Source organism: Molossus molossus, unplaced genomic scaffold (genome assembly GCF_014108415.1).
Source record: "Molossus molossus isolate mMolMol1 unplaced genomic scaffold, mMolMol1.p scaffold_m16_p_15, whole genome shotgun sequence".
NCBI lineage: Eukaryota > Metazoa > Chordata > Mammalia > Chiroptera > Molossidae > Molossus > Molossus molossus.
In genome coordinates this window covers 65,643,651-65,662,230 of record NW_023425350.1, presented here as the reverse complement: position 1 = coordinate 65,662,230, position 18,580 = coordinate 65,643,651, and the positions used below count along the sequence as shown (strand labels likewise).

The following is an 18,580-nucleotide window of genomic DNA, read 5'->3' as shown; positions in this document are numbered from 1 at the left end:
CTGCTGTGCTGGGAGCTGGGGCCTGTGAGTGCAGAGCAGAGCAGAGCAGAGGGCGGGCACTCACACGTTCCCGTTCACAAAGAGGAAGTGGGTGCTCGGCCTCAGCCTTGCCAGGTGGCTGTGCGCTGGGAAGACAGTGCTGACCAACACTGCCCTTGGAGCCTGGGGGAACAGTGGCTCATGGGAAACCTCCTAAAGTGGCAGGGGGAGAAACAAGGCAGAGTGGCCAGAGGTCAGGTGAGGGGCCAGCACCAGGGCAGCAGAGGGGGAGAGGTTGAGGGAGGCGCTGAGCCAGGCCTCTGTGCAGGTGCATCGTCAAGCACCTGGAGGGGCTCGTTGTCCAGTATGACCTGACAGTCCGCGACAGTGACGGCAGCGTGGTACAGTTCCTGTATGGGGAGGATGGCCTGGACATCCCCAAGACGCAGTTCTTACAGCCAAGGCAATTCCCCTTCCTCGCCAGCAACTATGAGGTAGGTGCCAGACCCCTGGTTGCCAGGGGTGTGGGATGTGGGAAGTTGATAAACCACGAGCCGATGCCGTGAGACATTAGCCATTTTCACAACCCATCGATGTACTCGGGCAAAAGGCCCGAGTACCCCCAGAACAACAACTGCCATTTAGGGGTGTTTGCCATGTGCAGGACCCTAACTTAAGCATGCGTGGACACTGTGTGGGCCTCATCCTCATGTCGCCTCGGGAAGGAGGTATTCCCTCGGCCCGAGTCAGCAGCCGAGGCCGCTGAGGATCAGAGCTTCAGTGGCTGGCTTGTGAGTGGCAGAACCAGAGTTTAACCCACACCCACGACACAGCTCATGGTTTTCATGCCGTACCACACTGTCCCGGGGTGGCTGTCACTGTTGACGGGCAGTCACCCCATTTTGAAATTGGTGTGACCTATCCAGGGCCCCTCAGAGGGGCCGAATCAGGGTTGTGCTCGGCGCTGGCTCCTCTCCATCCTGGCACCTGTCCCAGAGCTCTGGGTGATCGCTTCTTCAAAACCCCCGTGTTCTGCGGGGGCTCTGATGTGCCGTTCTCCCCCCGACCCCTCAGCTCCCGGCCACCACTCCCAGTCTGGTTCGCACAGTGAGGGCCCGTGAGCGGTGCTCAGCCCGCTGAAAGGCGTCCCGGCAGCTCCACACAGCCGTCTTGGTCCTGTGAAGCTGTGTGACGTGGCCCTGGGGTCAGGCCCTCATCCCTTTGCTCGTGTGTGTGTGTGTGTGTGTGGCTTGTTTGTTTAGGTAATCATGAAATCGAAGCATTTCCACGAGGTTTTATCCAGAGCAGACCCCCAAAAGGCTCTCCGCCACTTCAGAGCCATCAGGAAGTGGCAGAGCAGGCATCCCGACAGCCAGCAGAGAAGAGGCGCCTTCTTGAGTTACTCCCGGAAAGTTCAGGCAGCTGTGAGAGCCTTGGACCTCGAGGGAGCGGATCAGCACGGCCGCAGCCCCGGGACTTGCCAGGTGACTCTGGGGGCTGTCCCTCCAGTGCCCGGTGCGTATAGGCCTCAGTTAGGGTGTGAGGGGAGGAGGGGTCACTTCCCTCATAGACGATGTGATGAAATCTAGCTTCATTCGCTGTCAGGAAACACGTGGCACTCACATGGCAATACCAGGAGGACACTGTGCTCCAGGAGACACCAGCCTGTTGACTCGGCTCCGCACCACCCAGGCATGACGGAGCAGGGCGGTGGCTGTGGGCAGAGGCCACTTGACAGGAGCCCTCAGTAGAGGGACGTGGCCCACTCGGGCTCCCCCGAGAGTCTGGGAGAGAAATGCCAGGGTTCACACTCCCACCTTCCCGTCTGAAGCAGGGGCCTTCCATTAGCCAAACACAGCTGGGAACTGAGAGGCAGGGGCGTGCTTTGAGGCAGCTGCTGCGGGACAGCTTGGGGCACAGGGTTAGGGGCAGACGGATCACCTGGCTCACGGTGACTGCGTCCTGGTGTCCTGGTTGTCCTAGGACCGTCCTGTCTTTGCCACTTATCCTGGCATTATTGTTAAGAGTGTCCTGTTTATTCTAAAAGAATCCAGTGTGAACATTAGCAACCCGTGCCTGAGTGGCCAGGGCGAAGAGCTCATAGAATCGTAGTCAGGCCTGAGCCCTGGGACGGATTCAGTTTCTCCTTGTTTCAAACATGGAGCTGATTTTCTATCTTTCTCCAACTTCCATTTGAAGCCAGTGCCTTTGATTCTCCTTATGCTGCTGGGTGTCCCGGGAAAAGAAGTCCATCCCCGGTGTCCTCTAGTGTGGCTGAGCCCTGCCCTTCCTTCCAGGTGCTGAGGATGTGGGGGCAGTTAGATGAGCAGAGCCGAAGGAAGTACCAGAAGAAGGCGGCTCCTTGTCCGGACCCCACTCTGTCTGTCTGGCGCCCTGACATCTACTTTGCTTCCGTGTCAGAAACATTTGAAAAAAAGATGGATGATTACAGTCGTGAGTGGGCATCTCAGGCAGAGAAGAGTTACGAGAAGTCGGAACTCTCTCTCGACAGGTGAGACGCCATCTGTTGCTCGGCATGCGCAGAGGGAAGATCTGTCGGACCCTTCTCTCCCCACTCCGGAAGAGGGGCAGCCTCCTGGTGTGGAGACGCCAGCAGGAGGGAGGGAAGTGAACAGAAGGCACCTTGTGCCCTGAGGGCTCTGGGACGAGATGAGCCAGGCATGGACGTCCCACGGGCCAGGACAGAGGAGAGCTCTGCTGGGACCGGCTCACAGAAACGACCTGTCTCCAGTTTGGTGTCGTGGGCGTGGCTAGTTGAGAGTCAGGGAACCTCACTGCCGTTCATTGGCGCCACTCCAGGAGCGAATCATGCACGCCTTTGGCACCCTTCTAGGCCCTTTGTGAGGGCGTGGGTCTATTACTCCAGTGACCCTGTGAACTTGGTTTCGAAACCTTCAGAAAGAAGGACCACATGTTTTTCTCAGTTTGGACCTATTCACACACAAAAAATAAAATGAAAAACATACCCTGTGGTCTGGGGGGTGGGAATCCAGGCAGGAACCAGTGCCAAGCCACATGGGTTAAAACATCGGAAGTGCCCCCAAGGGATGTCTGGTGGGGCTGGCCATGAGGGGTTGTCTGGGGTCCTTTCCACTCTGCTCACTAAGCCTTGCCTGGAGCTGGAAGACCACGACCACCTGCTGCCCCCGGGCTGCTCTCCTGCCCTGGTGACACTTGCCAGGTGCCTGGAGAGGTTGACAGGGTCCAGGGACTGCAGCAGGGAGATGGGACTCAGCAGAGGCAAGGAGCAAGGACAGATACTGGAGGGGGGACAGGGCTCTCTCTTTTCCCCCTTAAAGTGGTTTCCTCAGCCAGGCCTCAAGAGATTCCCAGGTAGCGTAAGTCATACAGGTTATCAGCTACCAGCAGGGCTTTCCCTACAAGAGGAAGTCCTGAGTCCTCCAGCCCCTTCACCTGCTCCCCTGCAGCTCAGGATGCTGCCCTTTATTCTCAGAAGGACCCTGTTGGTCCTCCCTCCAGCTGCACTTCATCAGGAGTGGGGAGAGGTTGGCCCTGGGGAGCAGCACATGGGTTTGGAGAGCCAAGACGGGGCGGCATTTCTGCTCATTGGCTCTTGCAGGAGACCCGTTAGCAAGCAGCAAGCTCTGGGTGCAACTCCAGAGTTCTGGAAGCATTTGAAGCCTTTGCCTGACAGGGATAGTGACGTGAGGCACCTGGGAGAGAGGACACATCAGGCTAATGAAAAGTTGACTTTTAAAAAGATCCTGCATACAGATGTGGTTTTGTTGCTTTCTTTTGCATTCACACATTTGTCCTTTTAGTTTCTATTTGTTGAGCATTCCTTGTTCCATGTGTGAGAGCACAGCAGTGTTCCCAGGGCTGTTCTGAAAGGAAGAGTGGCCAGTAGTTACAAAGTTGTATAGCACAAGTACTGCTGACGTGGCGGCATTCGTACTAGTTAAGAAAATTAACCCCCTGCCACCTGCCCCCTGCGCCCCACAGTTGCTTAGTGAACCTCGTCCTGGTTTGTACAGAAGGAGGCTTATGCCCTCTCCAGGTGGTCACAACTAGGGGGAGGAAGATGTGACGAGGGAGCTCACATTCTCACTGCCCGGGGGCTTGGGACTGGCGCAGAGTGGACACGTGGCATCCTCAGCATGACAGTCCAGGTGTGGACATCCAGAGCTACAGCCACCAGCGGGGCTCTGTGCTGGGCAAGTTAGGACATTCCAGGTTACCAGTGGGAATTCAGGGATTAGAGGGTCATTTGTTAGGAAGTACCTGCCCAGACAGAGGGAGAGGGAATAGTTCCATGCACCTCCTAACAGACAGGGCGTCTGTGCTCCTAACCTCTGCCATCCCTGCCCGTCTCCAGGTTGAGGACCCTGCTGCAGCTGAAGTGGCAGCGCTCACTGTGTGACCCGGGCGAGGCTGTGGGCCTGCTGGCTGCCCAGAGCATTGGAGAGCCCTCCACACAGATGACCCTGAACACCTTCCACTTTGCCGGCAGAGGCGAGATGAACGTCACCCTGGGTATTCCGAGGTGGGCCACGGGTGCATCAGGCGGGGTCTGTCCCGGCACACTCCTGCGGAAGAGCTCATTTAGTTAGAGTGTGTGCGTGACCAACAGGCAGGGCTTGTCAAAGTGGGGGTCAGGGCTGGAGTTTCTGGAATCCATCTCTTCTGTGCACTGTCTTTGGCTGGCCTCTTAGTATCCCCATTTATCCCTCTGCCAACTCCTGTATCAGAGTTGCTATAAAATTTCACACTCTTGGGGTCAGGACTCAAGAAGATGTTCACAAGCCCCACGCAGAGCCACATGGTTGTCCAACTCTGGGGCACCATAAACCTGGAAGGTGACCCACAGAGGTGCATCCTGCAGGGTGATGTCTGGCGGGCGAGGACCCACCTGCGTCTGCTGCCTGGCCTGGCCACTTTCTCAGACAGGTCCCTTGGCTTCTCCAACTCAGGATCCTCACCTGGGGGAGGGGCACCTTACCTCGCAGTCAGGCTGTGCAGGCCGCTGAGCTCATGGGCGAGGCCCAGAGCACGGTGCCTGCACCCGGTAGGAGAGCTGCGCACACTGGTTACCGCCCACTCATTCAGTAAGCTCAGTAAGCACCTGCCATATGCAAGGCAAAGCCCATGGGGAACAAGAGTAAGACACAGTCCCGTCCTTGAGGAGCCACAGTGACGAAACTGAAAGGACAGTCACGAGCTGTCACAGGCCAGAGCTGGGACTCTGACTCAGCACATTTCCCTGCAAGATCCCAAGGTCTCAGATCCCAGAGAGCTCTGACAAGAAAGGCCTCACACAAACAGGGAATCTGGGTGCCCCTTGTGATCAGATGTGCCCTTGGTCTGTGACAGGCTGAGGGAGATCCTCATGGTGGCCAGCGCCAACATCAAGACCCCCATGATGAGCGTGCCCGTGCTCAACACCAGGAAAGCACTGAAGAGAGTGAAAAGCCTGAAGAGACAGCTTACCAGGGTGTGCTTAGGGGAGGTAATTGTCTCGGTCCCGCTGCAGACTGCAAAGCATCTTCCCGTGTCCTGTCCGCGCAGAACAGCTTTGCTGACTGTTCAGACCTTGGGCTCAGATCCCCACCAGCCAGAGGGGAACTTTCCCTGTCGGGTGTTAAACAGGGATGGTGCTGAGCAGGAAGCTTGGGAAGTCATCGCTAGTTCTGCCGCATTCTCACACACCTTAAGAATAAAGAGACGTCCTGAGTTAGCTTACAGCCTGCTGGAGCCCACTCCCGGCAGCCTTGGGCCATTCTCTGGGTGTGACCTGCAGGCTGTGGGAGTTACTTTGGGGTTTAGGCCATTGGTCCCAGCCCAGCCCTCGAAGCCCTCAGGTTTCCCATAACCCACCTGTAATGCCCTCCTGGTACCTGGCAAGTTGGGTTCTCCCTGTGTATCTGGTTCTAGGTGTTACAGAAAATCGATGTCCAGGAGTCATTCTGGATGGGAGAGAAGCAGGACAAGTTCCGGCTGTACCAGCTGCGGTTTCAGTTCCTGCCCTATGCGGAGTACCAGCAGGAGAAGTGCCTGAAACCGAAGGACATTCTGCACTTCATGGAAACAAGGTCAGGACTCAGGCCCCTTTGTCATTGACCTTGTTGTGCGTCTCGAGCCCTCCTGGCTGCAGGACTCCTAGAGAATGGAGCTCATTTGTCCAAGTTAGTTCTTCATAGGCAAGTGCATAGGAAACAGTGGGCCCTGCAGCCTAATCTGGAAACCTCATCCCTACTTGGACCTGTCGGTGTGACTCATTGACCACACACCGCTTCCTAAGCCCTGTTCTCTCTAGTTGATGAACCTTGTCTCCTCGGTCTGTGGGCTTTGAGACGGGAAGAATGGGCACTGTAGGGGAACTGAGCCCTTCGCAGCAGAGCTGCTGTGCTGTCAGACCGGCACGCGGGTCGATTCTGGCATGCGATTCGGGGCGGCGTGATGTCGTCCCTGGTACGCTTAACCCTGTTGGTGAGCGGTGCACCTGTGGCCTGCTGCTCCTAAGTGCCAGTTCCATAACTGGGGTTACCTCTGGCTGCTTCTAGAGCAATTCTGGTTGCTTTCCGGTAGTGAGAATGAACATCTTTTTCTCGAGTTCAAGTCACTGTTGGACAGTTGAAAAGCAGAGGCCACGTGGCTGAGTACACAGGAGTGGGAGGGTGAGCACATTGAGATAGGACCAGCCAGGAAGAGCCAACGGAGCCCTTTTGACTTGCCATCTCACCCAGATTGTGGAGTGCAAACGCCGGGCTGCAAGGCCTCGCGGGGAAGAGGCCAGTGAAGCAGGTGGGGATGCCTCCGGCTGACTGGAGTGTGCAGACCCTGCCTCCAGGGGGCGGGAGCGTGGGCCAGGGTAGCCAGATAGATAATTTGATTCAAAAAGAAAAAGAACTACCTCCACCCCCCTGCCAATCTTTTTTCTGTCTTACTTGCTTTTGCTTTTATAAATAAGAAGTCTCCAATTTTTAAACATCAGCAACCAATGCATATCTTTAAAAGATCTCGGGTGTGGGCAGGATTTGGCCATGGACCACAAACCACTGCCTCTCACCTAGACCACCTGTCATATCTTCTCCAGGCTGCTCAGAAATGGAGAACCAGTGGCGGGCAGTGGCAGAAAGTCCATGCATTCGTTGTCCCACAAACCTTTTCTGAGTGATACCCACCCCGAGGCAGGTCATGAGGCAGTGTGACCAGGAGGGAGCAGCTGTGCGGCCACAGGCCCTCTCTCCTGTCACCTGAAGATGTGAGCCGGCTCCAGCTGGCCCTCTAAGCAGGTGGTTGTTAGGACAGTGGATATTGTGGTAGATGATGGGCTCAGATGTGAACTCAGCCCTTGGACGGGGGTCGCTGACCAGGCAGATCTGCCCCGATTTACACGAATTCGGTGAAGTTTTTGCTGGTCGGGCCTCAGGGAACACCTCCATCACTGTCTGCCTGGGTAAAGAAGGTCTGTTCTGTCAGGCAGGCCCTGTGCTCTCCTGTGCTGGGCCATGTCCCAGGAGACCCCCTCTGTGCCCCAGCCTGCCAGCTCCTTAATTACCAGGGAGGAGCATACCTCCCGAGGGCCCTGCATGTGTGTGCTGGCCAGACAGCCCTTTCCTGAGAAATGGGAGTTGGGATTTCACGGCCTCTAGAGAAGGATCCAGCGAGGTTGAGTTGAGTGATCTGCCCCATTTCTAGTCATGTGAGGCCTGCCGAGCAGGTGGATCTGCAGGAGACATGTACCAGAATGTGTGTGGAGTTCTTTTTACTACCTTATTTTGGGGAGTTGGAAGTCCATCACTTTGCAAAAATGTCTTCTTGATAAAGGACAGCCCTGGCTTCTTCCTAGCAGTGAAATACATTTTGTTGTTGTTAATCCTCACCTAAGGATATTTTTTCCATTTCTTTTTTTAAGAGAGTGTGGAAGGAAGGGGGAGAGAGAGAAAAAAACATCAATGTAAGAGAGACAGCAATTGGCTGCCTCCCTGTACACATCCTGACCAGGGTGGGAGATTGAACCTACAACCCAAATATATGCCCTTGACCGGGAATCCAACCCTCAGCCCTTCAGTGCACTGGCTGACACTCCAGCCACTGGGCCACACCAGCCAGGGTGTGAAATATTTTTTCGGCTCCTACTTTGTATGTTGCTCGTGCACTTGAAAAGCTGTGATAAACAAAGCCATGTGCAGTAGCTCTTGTTGGAGATACTCTGACTTCAGCAGAATGGGCCAGAGGTGAGGGAAGGAGCCGCATGAGGCCTGGGTGGGGTTTGGACCACCGTTTTCAGGTGTGGGCGTGGAGCAGCCCAGCCGGGCCTCATACAGGCCACAGGAAGTGAGTGTGCTTGCAAGAGAGTGACCCTCCCCACAGCAGCCTTTCTCCCTCCTTTCTCCCTCCTCTCCTCCCTACCCCTTTCTCTCTTCCCTTCCCTCCCTTTCTTCCCTTCTTCTCTCCCAGCTGTGGGATCGTGACATTTTCTTTAATCCAGGTGTACTGACATGCAGTATCATGTTTCTGTATGCTGTGACATGTCACCACAGTAAGTCTGATTACCATCTGTCACCTTACAAACCACAACGTATTTATTTTATACCTGGAAGTTTGTACTTAATCCCTTCACCCATTTTATCTCCCCCTTCAGCCCCCATCTCCTCCGGTAACACCCACCTGCTCTCTGACTCTGGGTTTAACTTGTTTGCTTTTGTTCTTTAGGTTCCACATGTAAGTGAGAGCACACAGTGTTTGTCTTTCTCTGTCTGACTTATTTCACTTAGTATAATACCCTCTAGGGCCATCCATGTTATCGCAAATGGCAAGATTCCATTCTCTTTGATCTATCTTTTCCAATTAGTGATTTGGATTTCTTCAGAGAGACCCAGTATTGGAATAGCTGGATCATAAGGTACTTCTATTTTTTTTTTTTTAGGAACCTCCATATTATTTCCTATAGCTGCACCAATTTACATTCCCACCAACAGTGTACAAGGGTTCATGGGCCGATTTTGTCACAGATAGGAAACCAAAAAACTAGATACACTGTGACACTTCCCCAGATGGAGACATGTAAGCCCTTAAGGTCCCCTAGATATTTGTACTGGCACCTGTGACTGTGAGTACTGGTGTAAATTATCTGGAAGGTGGACTCGGGGTGGTGAAGTGGGAAGAGCACTGAACTAGAGTGAGGGGTGCAAGTTCTGGACTTGGGTTCCAGCCATGCAATGACCAGGTCAGCTGTCTGCAGGTATTGCTTCTGTGAGCCTGACTTTGAAAACAGCAGGTGTCTGGCTGGTGTGGCTCAGTGGTTGAGCATCGACCCATGCACCAAGAGGTCGCTGGTTTGATTCCCAGTCAGGGCACATGCCCAGGTTGGGGGCCTGATCCCCAGTGGGGGACATGCAGGAGGCGGCCAATCAATGTTCTCTCTCATCCCTGTTTATATCTCTCTCCCTTGCACTTCCTCTCTCTCTAAAATCAATAAAAGAAACAAATTTTAATTAAAATAATAAATAAAACAGGCAGTGGAGCTATTGGCAGGCACTTTCAGAAACAGGCAAGGGTCACGTTCTGTGTTTATAATTATCTCTGCGGCGTGGGCGCTTTCTCTGCAGCCTGCCCCTCCTGTACCCCTTCAGCTGCCACATCCTGACACATAGCCAGGCCTCCCAGGCCAGCCACTGTGGGCCTTCAGTTCTCTTGCTCTTGGCAAAATCACGGAAGGGCAAACCGTCTGCACCTCCAGGAGAACTCGAGCACTGGCACCGTGTCTGCCACTTCCTGGTCCCGCGTCGAGTCTGCTTTCTGCCTCCTCTCATGTTCTGCACCAGTCCTGTTGACCCAGCGGGCAAGCAGGGTAGGAAGGATTCCCAACTGGGGAGACCAGGGAAATTACATCTGCACCTAGACCCAGCCCTGGGGGCTGGGGGAGGGGAATGCCGCTCCGGTGTTAGATAAGGGCTGAGAAAATGACTAGCAGAGCAGAGGCCTGAGCACAAGCTCATCACGTGCACAGAGGTGGGTGGGAGCAGATGTGTGACTAGGGTTGAGGACAGCTGGGGGCTTGGAATGCTGGGGGAAGAGTCTCAGATGGGGGACTGCCACAAAGTCACCACCTGGTGAGTCAGCAGCAGCTCCACAGCAGAGGGAGGTAATGAGCAGCTCCTGTGTGCAGGCCTAGGGCTTCCATGCCTGGTCCGCCTGTCCATCTCCCCCCCTCTGCGCCTGGTCCGCCTGTCCATCTCCCCCCCTCTGCACCTGGTCCGCCTGTCCATCTTTTCCCCTCTGCACCTGGTCCACCTGTCCATCTTTTCCCCTCTGCGCCTGGTCCGCCTGTCCATCTCCTCCCTTCTGTTCCTGGTCCACCTGTCCATCTCCTCCCTTCTGTTCCTGGTCCGCCTGTCCATCTCCTCCCTTCTGCACCTGGTCCGCCTGTCCATCTCCCCCCCTCTGCGCCTGGTCCGCCTGTCCATCTCCCCCCCTCTGCGCCTGGTCCGCCTGTCCATCTCCCCCCCTCTGCGCCTGGTCCGCCTGTCCATCTCCCCCCCTCTGCGCCTGGTCCGCCTGTCCATCTCCCCTCTGCGCCTGGTCCGCCTGTCCATCTCCCCTCTGCGCAGTAGACAACATGAGCAGGGAGTGGTCTCATTGCACTGATGAGGTCCAGGCCCTCATCGTCTTGTGTGGAACAGGGGATTGCGTGAGAGCCTGTCCTTTAGAAGCATCTCTTCTGCCCCCACTTCTCAATTGGATTTTTTTTTAATCCTCACCCGAGGACATTTTTCCATTTTTTGTTCAGATTGAGTTGGAGGGAGAGAGAGAGAGAAACATCGATGTGAAAGGGACACATCGAGTGGCTGCCACCTGCACAACCCAACCAGGGCCGGGGACAAACTGCAACCGAGGTACATGCCCTTAGCGGGAACCGAACCCGGGTTTCTCTGGACCACAGGCTGACGCTCTAACCATAACCACTGAGCCAAACCAGCCAGGGCGGATTCTGTCTTTCTAAAGTCCAGCCTGGCCTTCCCTATCCGGCCCTCTCAACTGTCCCCAGTGCCTAGTGACCAGGCTCTTCCCCAGGTTATGAGTAAGGAGCCTCTTTTCTGGCAAAGGCAGAAAGCCCAGCAAAACCATGTACAACTTTTAAAGTTTTTAAAAATGAGGGAGAGAGGCAAGTTTTTGTTTTGTTTTGTTTATAATGAGCAAAATAGTAAACACGTGACCTGCCCACTTCTAAAATTAAGACTCTAAACTCCCAGTTTTCGTCCTTGCTTTGCCCCAGGGCACATGCTAGGCACACTGAGGGCTCAGAGAATGCGGGGTGGCTGCCAGGACGCCGGAGGCACACGATGCTTTGCATAATTCAAAGCAGTCCGTGTTGGCATGCTGCTGTAGCTTGGTGAAGCAGACGGGCGAGAGAGTATAGGAACCAAAAGGGGGTGGGGGTGGGGCCCTAATGGAGCATGAAAGTATCTAGGGGTCGGGAAAGGCCTCCTAGGCTGTGCTTGCATTGGTTTTAAATTGGTTTTGTTCTAATCTGATGACAGGATTTATTGCCACAAAGTAAGTTATCACAGCCTTTGAAATTCCAGTGAGCTTGTGCACATCTTAATTCTTTCATCAAATTATCAGGGCTTCCACACCTAGGAGACAGGAGTTATCACTTTCTGGAGATGTGGGGTGGCCAGGCAGGGGGAAGGTCCTAGTCCCAGCTGGACCCGTCCTCTGGACGACAGCCACAGCCATACCAACAACTCGTTTCCTGAGCACCTGCTCTGCCAGGTGCTGTGGCAGATACCGAACGTAGTGTGATTGCCAGTCCTTAAAACAAGGCTGCATGAAACATTAATGCCCACCTCTCACAGACAAGGGAGGTAAAGCTCACGAGACCGTTGTGCGCAGAGCCAGCTCCCTGGGAGTGGCGGAGCAGAGCACATATTCCGACCAGGCCCTGCAGGCCGTGGAGCCATGTTCTTTCTCACATGCCGCGCACCACTCAGGGACAGCAAGAGGGCGACACTGAGCCGATCGGAGAGGCCCGGTCTCATGCTGGTCCCGTGTCAGCCTGTGGGTGTGAGATGCTCGTACTGAGGGTCTGTGTGGCTTTCTTCTTGCTTTAGATTCTTTAAAATGCTGATGGAATCCATCAGAAAGAAGAATAGCAAAGCATCAGCTTTCAGAAGTGTGAACACGCGAAGAGCCACCCAGCGGGATCTAGACAGTGCTGGGGAGGCGGGGAAGAATCAGGTGAGTGAGTCCCAGAGGCCCTCGGGGACTGGCACGGGGGGTGGGGGGTTCGGGGTCCCAGGGCTGGAAGGGGCGTGGGGCGGTGGCTCGCTTCGGCTCCTCTCCTGGGAAGGCTCCGTGCTATCCTCAGTGCTCCTCGGCCCATCTCTCCTCTGACCTCAGCATTTACCTGCTGTGCTCAGAGCCGAGAAGCAACACTGACCTCTCGGTGTGGTGGGCCATTCAGCGGGCAGCATGACCTGGTTGGCCCCGGGCAGGGCCCAGGTCATTCATCTCTGCCCATAATCGCCCCCATAAGTGATTTTTTATTCTGAGGATAGACTCAAAGTAATGGAACCTGCTGGGTGTTAGGAAGTTCTTTTTCTGTTTAATTTTTATCTGCCTTTGACTTACCTAGGCCCAGTGAATTGAGGCCCACAGGGTATTAGCAGGGGCCAGAGAGGCATTTTGAAGCAGGGAAGTTGGGCTTTCGTGACAAAGAAGGAGGAAGGAGCCAGAGAAAAGCTGTTGGAGGCAAAAGGTCCAGGAATGATCATACCTCATCGCCAAGGGACCCGCGGCAGGGTGGGGGCAGGACCGAGCATCAGCTGAGGCAGTGGTTTGTTGGTGCAGCAAGCAGTAGGCTTGGGGGTTTGCAGCAAGGACTGGCACTGTCCCTGACTGCTCTGTGAGCTCAGCTGTGTCACCTCCTCTCTGGGCCTGTCTCCATCCCTACAATGAGGGACTGGCCTAGACTGGAGAGAATTCTGGGTCCCCTGCCATGACGTCTGCCAGCTGGCTCACTCAAGCACAGAGGGCATGGGCTGTCTTTGCAGGGCTGCCCAGTCCTTATTACTAGGTCACCCGAAAGGAGACCAGGCAACGAGGGCGGACAGAGAAAGGTGTAAATACTTGGTTTTTAAAACACTCAGTATTCCACCAAGGTAGCCCTCTCTCTTCGTCTCCACCTGCAACAAAAATATTTGGAACAATATTTTGTACCATATTCTTTTAGTGACTCGGAAGGTCTTGACATTTTTTAAAAAAAATGTAAGATGTTGCAGGTGGTACCTGGAAAGACGAAGGCTGGAAAGGAGGCGTGGGGTCAGGGCCAACGCAGAATAGATGCTGGCGGACCCTCGGCGGGCGGGAGGCGGAGGGCAGGTAGGTGGGCGGACAGATGGATTCGCCGGGCGGTAGTACTGGAGCTGGTCTGTCCCTCCTTGTCCGCACACCACAGGGGGAGCAGGAAGGTAATGACGAGGAGGAGGAGCACATCGTAGACGCCGAAGCTGAGGAGGGAGACGCTGACGCCTCTGACGTCAAACGCAGGGAGAAGCAGGAGGAGGAGGTGAGGGGCCTCTGGCTGGGTGAGGGCTGTGGTCACACCCCTCCACCTCCGTCATACGGAAGGGATCATCCCTGACACATACGGCCACTCCTTCGATCTGCTGGGAGCCGCTGGGAGCCTGGGGGTGAGACCAGCCCGCCCAGCACCCCTTCCAGCTGGGAAGATGGCGTTCTCGGGGCAGGCACCGGGCAGGCCGCCCTTTGTGTCTGGCTGACCCTGGGTTTGAATCTGTTTCAAAGAGACGAAGTCAGTCTGCCTCCTGTGAAACTATAATGCCCCCTGCCCTCTCCTCCTCCAGCCCTCTACCGTCCTGATGGCTGTGAGGATGAAGAGCAGGTTAAAGGGGCTGCGGGGGGTCACAGGAAAGGGAGCCCAGAGAGGGTGAGGGGGGGGGGACAGGGGGCTGGCATTCCTGGGGGAAAGGCCAGTGGGTGAAGGAGGACCGCAGCCAGGCCACGTGGAGCAGGAGGGGCATGGGGGGCAGTCAGAGAGGCTCTGCAGGCAAAGTGCTGGTAGATGGCAGGGCCCCAGCGACGCAGCCTGTGCCCTGTCACCTGCCAGGTCGACTATGAGAGCGAGGAGGAGGAGGAGGGGGAGGAGAATGACGATGAAGATGCGCCAGAGGAAGGGAACGTCCGTGGGGAAGGTGCCCACAGGGCCCAGGAGCAGGATGAAGAGCTGGGCTCAGGCCCCGAGGAGGACTCGCCCCCTGCTCCACCCTCGAGACAGTCCCAGAAACCCAGCCAGGAGCCCCAGGGAGCTGAAGCCGTGGAGCACCGGGTCCAGGCTGTCCGTGAATCCCACCCGTTCATAGAGGACTACCAGTATGACACCGAGGGGAGCCTGTGGTGCCAGGTCAGTGAGGTCAGCGCCGCGTGGGGCCAGGGAGGGAGGGGCCGCTGCTCAGGGCCCCTGCAAAGGTGGGGCTGTCGCTGGGGCATGTGGGAGCTGGCTGCTCTCTTTAATCCCAGGTCCCTGGAGTTCAGAATGTGGTGGCAGCTGTGGGCCCGCTGCCCCAAACCTCGGCCTCACAGATCTGACTTTAAAATTCCTTGAGGGCCACTCTTGGTATTTCAACAAGAGGGTGTGGGGTGCGGTCTGCCAGGCCTGTAGGTACTTCCACACGTCGCCTCCTTCAGTGCTCAGCACAGGTGGTTACCGTGTCCCGAGCTATGGGGCAGGCAGGAGCATCACTTCTGACTCCAGCGGCCTGGGCTCTGCCGGGTGGCCTGGTGCCCTCACCGGCTGAGTGGCGAGCGTGCTGGACAGCCTGCACGCGGCGGGGCTTCTCTGCGTTGATCCGGCTCAGCGGTTGCCATGGCAGTGCCGACAGGAGCGTGGACCAGGATCACATGCCGTGGTGTTAGCTCTGTGGTAACAGGATAGGGCGGCGATGCTGGCGGTGGACTGTCAGCTTTCACGCCCTCTGGGAGCTGTCACTCCACTGCTCACCGCAGTCCGGAGGTGACTGCTGTGTGCTGTTGGTCAAGCCACCAGGGTTTGTAGGTGCAGACTCACTGCGCCCCCCCTCTGCCCCCCGACACCTGTCTCCTGCCAGGGTGTTTACTAAGAGGGCTCTGGAGGAGGACCCCGAGGAACCGGGTCGGCATGGCCTCTGCCTCCATTTTGGGGTGCAGGGTGCCATCGCCTGTGGCTCAGCTCTTTCTCCCCTTGCAGGTGACAGTGAAGCTCCCGCTAATGAAGATTAACTTTGACATGAGCTCCCTGGCCTCGTCCTTGGCCCACAGCGCTGTCATCTACGCCACCAAGGGCATCACGAGGTGCCTCCTGAACGAGACGACCACCGACAGGGGCGAGAAGGGGTTCGTCCTGAACACCGAAGGCATCAACCTCCCCGAGCTGTTCAAGTACTCCGAGGTGCGTGCCTCCGCCCCGGGGAGCCAGGCTCCAGCACCTGCCCTGGCCCCTGCTGAGCCCCTGGCACTTCTCGCCCAGTGTCCCCAGACCGAGGTGCTGTGACCTGGTGCTCCTGTTGGGGTCTGCAGGGCCCGGGAGCCCACTTAAGGCTTGCGGTACAGACACCTGCTTCGCTTTAACTCTGAAGTACTCCAACTATTTTCAATACAAATGATTTTCTTTGAGATGAAAACCTTCCAAAGGACTGTTGTAAGAAACCGTTGGCTGAGTTGCTGGCCTGGCAGCTGCTCACTGTATCTGGTGGAAGAGGCGCTGGGTGTAGAGGTGGTCCAGGCACAGCCCCACCTGCTCCTGCAGCACGTCTGTCCTGTCTGCGCTCTGTCCCGCTTCCTCCCACGCCACAGCCCCATGGCCTCCAAGGTTCTCGCAGCCCCTGTGCACAAGTGTCCCCCAGAGGTACTGGGGGGCTGGCACTCCTCCAGCCCGCTGTCCTCTAGTCCTCGCCAAGCCACAGCTCTCCCGCTCGCAGACTTCTCCCCCACAGCAGCAGCCCACAGAGGCCCGGTCACGCCTGTGGAGCTGCCGTCTGTGCTCCTCGTGCCCGGGACAGGTGTCTGTCTCTGCTGGGGAACTTGCCCCGCCAGTCCAGGGACACCTTGGTCCTACAAATCCTCTGTGACTCTGAAGTGGGTGCTGAGCCATCTCCGCTCTGGTAGCGAGGAGACGGGCCGTGGGGCCTGGCGGGCATCCGACCGGCAGCTCTGCCCACACTGCCTCCTCCGGCAGCCTGGGCCACGTTGCGGCCACTTTGGCATCAGTTGTGTTCAGTTGCCAGACAAGGAGAGGGCGCAGCCTGGGGCCAGCTTGGAGGGAGCAGAGGCAGGCCACCCAGTCATCCCCTGCTTCCTCCCCAGGTTCTGGACTTGAACCGCCTCTATTCCAATGACATCCACGCTATGGCCAGCACGTACGGCATCGAGGCCGCGCTGCGGGTGATCGAGAAGGAGATCAAAGACGTGTTTGCCGTGTACGGTAAGGGACACTGCGCACAGCCACCGGAAGATTGCAGGTGTCGTCCAGCAGCATCGGGGAGCTGAAATAGGGGTGCAGTGAGCGTGTCGCCTGTAGGAGACCCTGAGAATGACCATGGAGAAGGGGTGACTTGTGTTTCCGTCTCGTGTGACAAGCGAGTCCTGTCACCAAGCCAACACTTGTTTCCGTCCGTCGGCCTCTGAGGAAGCTCCTGCCTGATACCTCGGCCCCATGCAGCCCTCGGGGTTTCGGTTCCGGGTGGAGGCAGTGCTGTCACGGAGGCGCCGCCCGGCCGAGGGGGGGAGGGGCTAGCTAAGGGAGCCGGGAGTGGAGCCCTGGTGTCCGACACCTGGGTTGGTGAGCTGACTTGTGTTGGGTGGCACTGCCCTGACGGTCCCCTTGTCGCTGCTTAATCCTTCCTGATGCCCATGTGATAGGCATCGCAGTCGATCCCCGCCACCTCTCCCTGGTCGCCGACTACATGTGCTTCGAGGGTGTTTACAAGCCGCTGAACCGCTTTGGGATCCAGTCGAACTCGTCCCCTCTGCAACAGATGACATTTGAAACCAGCTTCCAGTTCCTGAAGCAGGCCACCATGCTGGGTCAGTGTGGGCAGGTGTCCACAGCCTCCTGGTCCACTCCGGGCACACGGGCTTGTTCCTGGGTCCCCTTTCCACTGGCCTCCCGCGTGAGTGCGAGCCCCCGCCGGGGCAGCCGGGAGGGGCGGCGGCAGCAGGGAAGCACCGCGTGTCCACGGAGAGGGAGGAGCGGTGCTGCCCGGGTGACAAGGCCCCTGTCGCCAGTCCACCTCCGGGACTCTAGGCTGCCCTGTGGCTTCCAAGGTGCCCCACCTTCCCCCCACGTCACCCCCAACTTCTTTCTCGACCACCTAACAGTGCTCTGTGTCTCACCAGGATCCCACGACGAGCTGAGGTCCCCGTCAGCCTGCCTCGTGGTTGGGAAAGTCGTCAGGGGCGGGACAGGCCTGTTTGAGCTCAAGCAGCCCCTGCGATAGCAGCTACCACAGCACCGTCTGCCTGGCCTGGAGGATGGCCCCGAGGGACGTGCCGGTGGTCCAGTCGCCTACAGAGCACAGCAGTGACACTGGGCTCCAGACCACAGCTGGCCTTTGAGCTGGACCAGCTTTCCCAGGAAGGTGGTAGCATTGATCATCCTTGCCCCTCCTCATCTCAGGATATAAACAAGGTTCACCAAATCCCCTGAGTCCCTCTGAGGCGCAGGGCCTTCCCCTGTGCTGGTGGAGACTTCAGGGGTGAGATCCCTGCCCCCCCAGGTAGGAGAGAGGGCCCGCTGCTGTGATCAGGCAGTGACTGCGGCAGGATCCCTGGGCTCTCGAGCAGAAACGGAGAGGCTGCTGGCCCTGGCCTGCTTCTCCTGGCTGCACCAGCCTGGGGGACAGAATTCCTGCAGACTCCCCACGGCTTTCCTTGGGCCAAGCACAGGCTGGCACAGACCCAGCTTCTGTGCCTGGGGCAGGACCCTGGCCCTGCTGGCATGTGGCCACATGTCCTTCTGTATCAGATTAGCCCTGAGTCTGGGTTGGTCTCTCCAGGGCCCAGCCGCTCACCCCTGCACTGTTGGAACCGGCTGCTTGGCTGTCTCTCCCTGATTCTGCTCTGAGTCCAGCGTTGAGGCCCAGGTCCCTCTGCAGACCCTGCTCCGTCTGCCCCCCTTGGTCTCCAGCTCCACAGCAAGAGGCCCTGACACAAATCGAAAAGTCTAAGGACTTGTACAGAGGCTATAAAACCAGAGGCTGTTTCTATTTTTGTCTAATGTGGTTCCGGCTCAGACAGGAATAAACATCACTGGAACTAGCTATTAGGAGGTAAAAAAAACCCCAAAAAAACGTAAAGCTTGGGGTTTTTTATTCTTTCCTTGGTTTATGGTTTCTGCATTTGTGTTTTGCAAGCTCAGGACGGGTTTCTCAGCATAGTCACATCTCAGCTCCTCTTCCTGTTCTTGGCAGAGGACCTGGGGGAGAGCCCTGGACCCCAGCCTGCCCTGCAGCGTGCCCTTTCCCAGCCAGCTTCTGGCCTGAGGCCCGCGGAGTGGAAGCCGTGGGAAGGGAGGCCTTGCCTGGGGAGTGACCACACCGCTTCCTCTAGACGTGACAGA

At 56.9% G+C, this 18,580-nt stretch overlaps 1 protein-coding gene across 1 annotated transcript in view; it reads left to right on the top strand.

Moving 5' to 3' along the window:
• POLR1A (RNA polymerase I subunit A) overlaps positions 1 to 18,284 on the top strand; it is an 82,920-nt gene extending 64,636 nt beyond the window's left edge. The window contains exons 22-34 of the mRNA XM_036262713.1: positions 308 to 473; positions 1,242 to 1,463; positions 2,277 to 2,491; positions 4,337 to 4,504; positions 5,332 to 5,467; positions 5,893 to 6,050; positions 12,078 to 12,204; positions 13,424 to 13,534; positions 14,096 to 14,389; positions 15,212 to 15,412; positions 16,327 to 16,444; positions 16,882 to 17,046; positions 17,359 to 18,284. Coding sequence (XP_036118606.1) covers positions 308 to 473; positions 1,242 to 1,463; positions 2,277 to 2,491; positions 4,337 to 4,504; positions 5,332 to 5,467; positions 5,893 to 6,050; positions 12,078 to 12,204; positions 13,424 to 13,534; positions 14,096 to 14,389; positions 15,212 to 15,412; positions 16,327 to 16,444; positions 16,882 to 17,046; positions 17,359 to 17,459 — 2,182 coding nt within the window. The 3' untranslated portion in view covers positions 17,460 to 18,284. The remainder of the gene's footprint in view (positions 1 to 307; positions 474 to 1,241; positions 1,464 to 2,276; positions 2,492 to 4,336; positions 4,505 to 5,331; positions 5,468 to 5,892; positions 6,051 to 12,077; positions 12,205 to 13,423; positions 13,535 to 14,095; positions 14,390 to 15,211; positions 15,413 to 16,326; positions 16,445 to 16,881; positions 17,047 to 17,358) is intronic.
• The last annotated feature ends 296 nt before the right edge of the window (positions 18,285 to 18,580 follow it).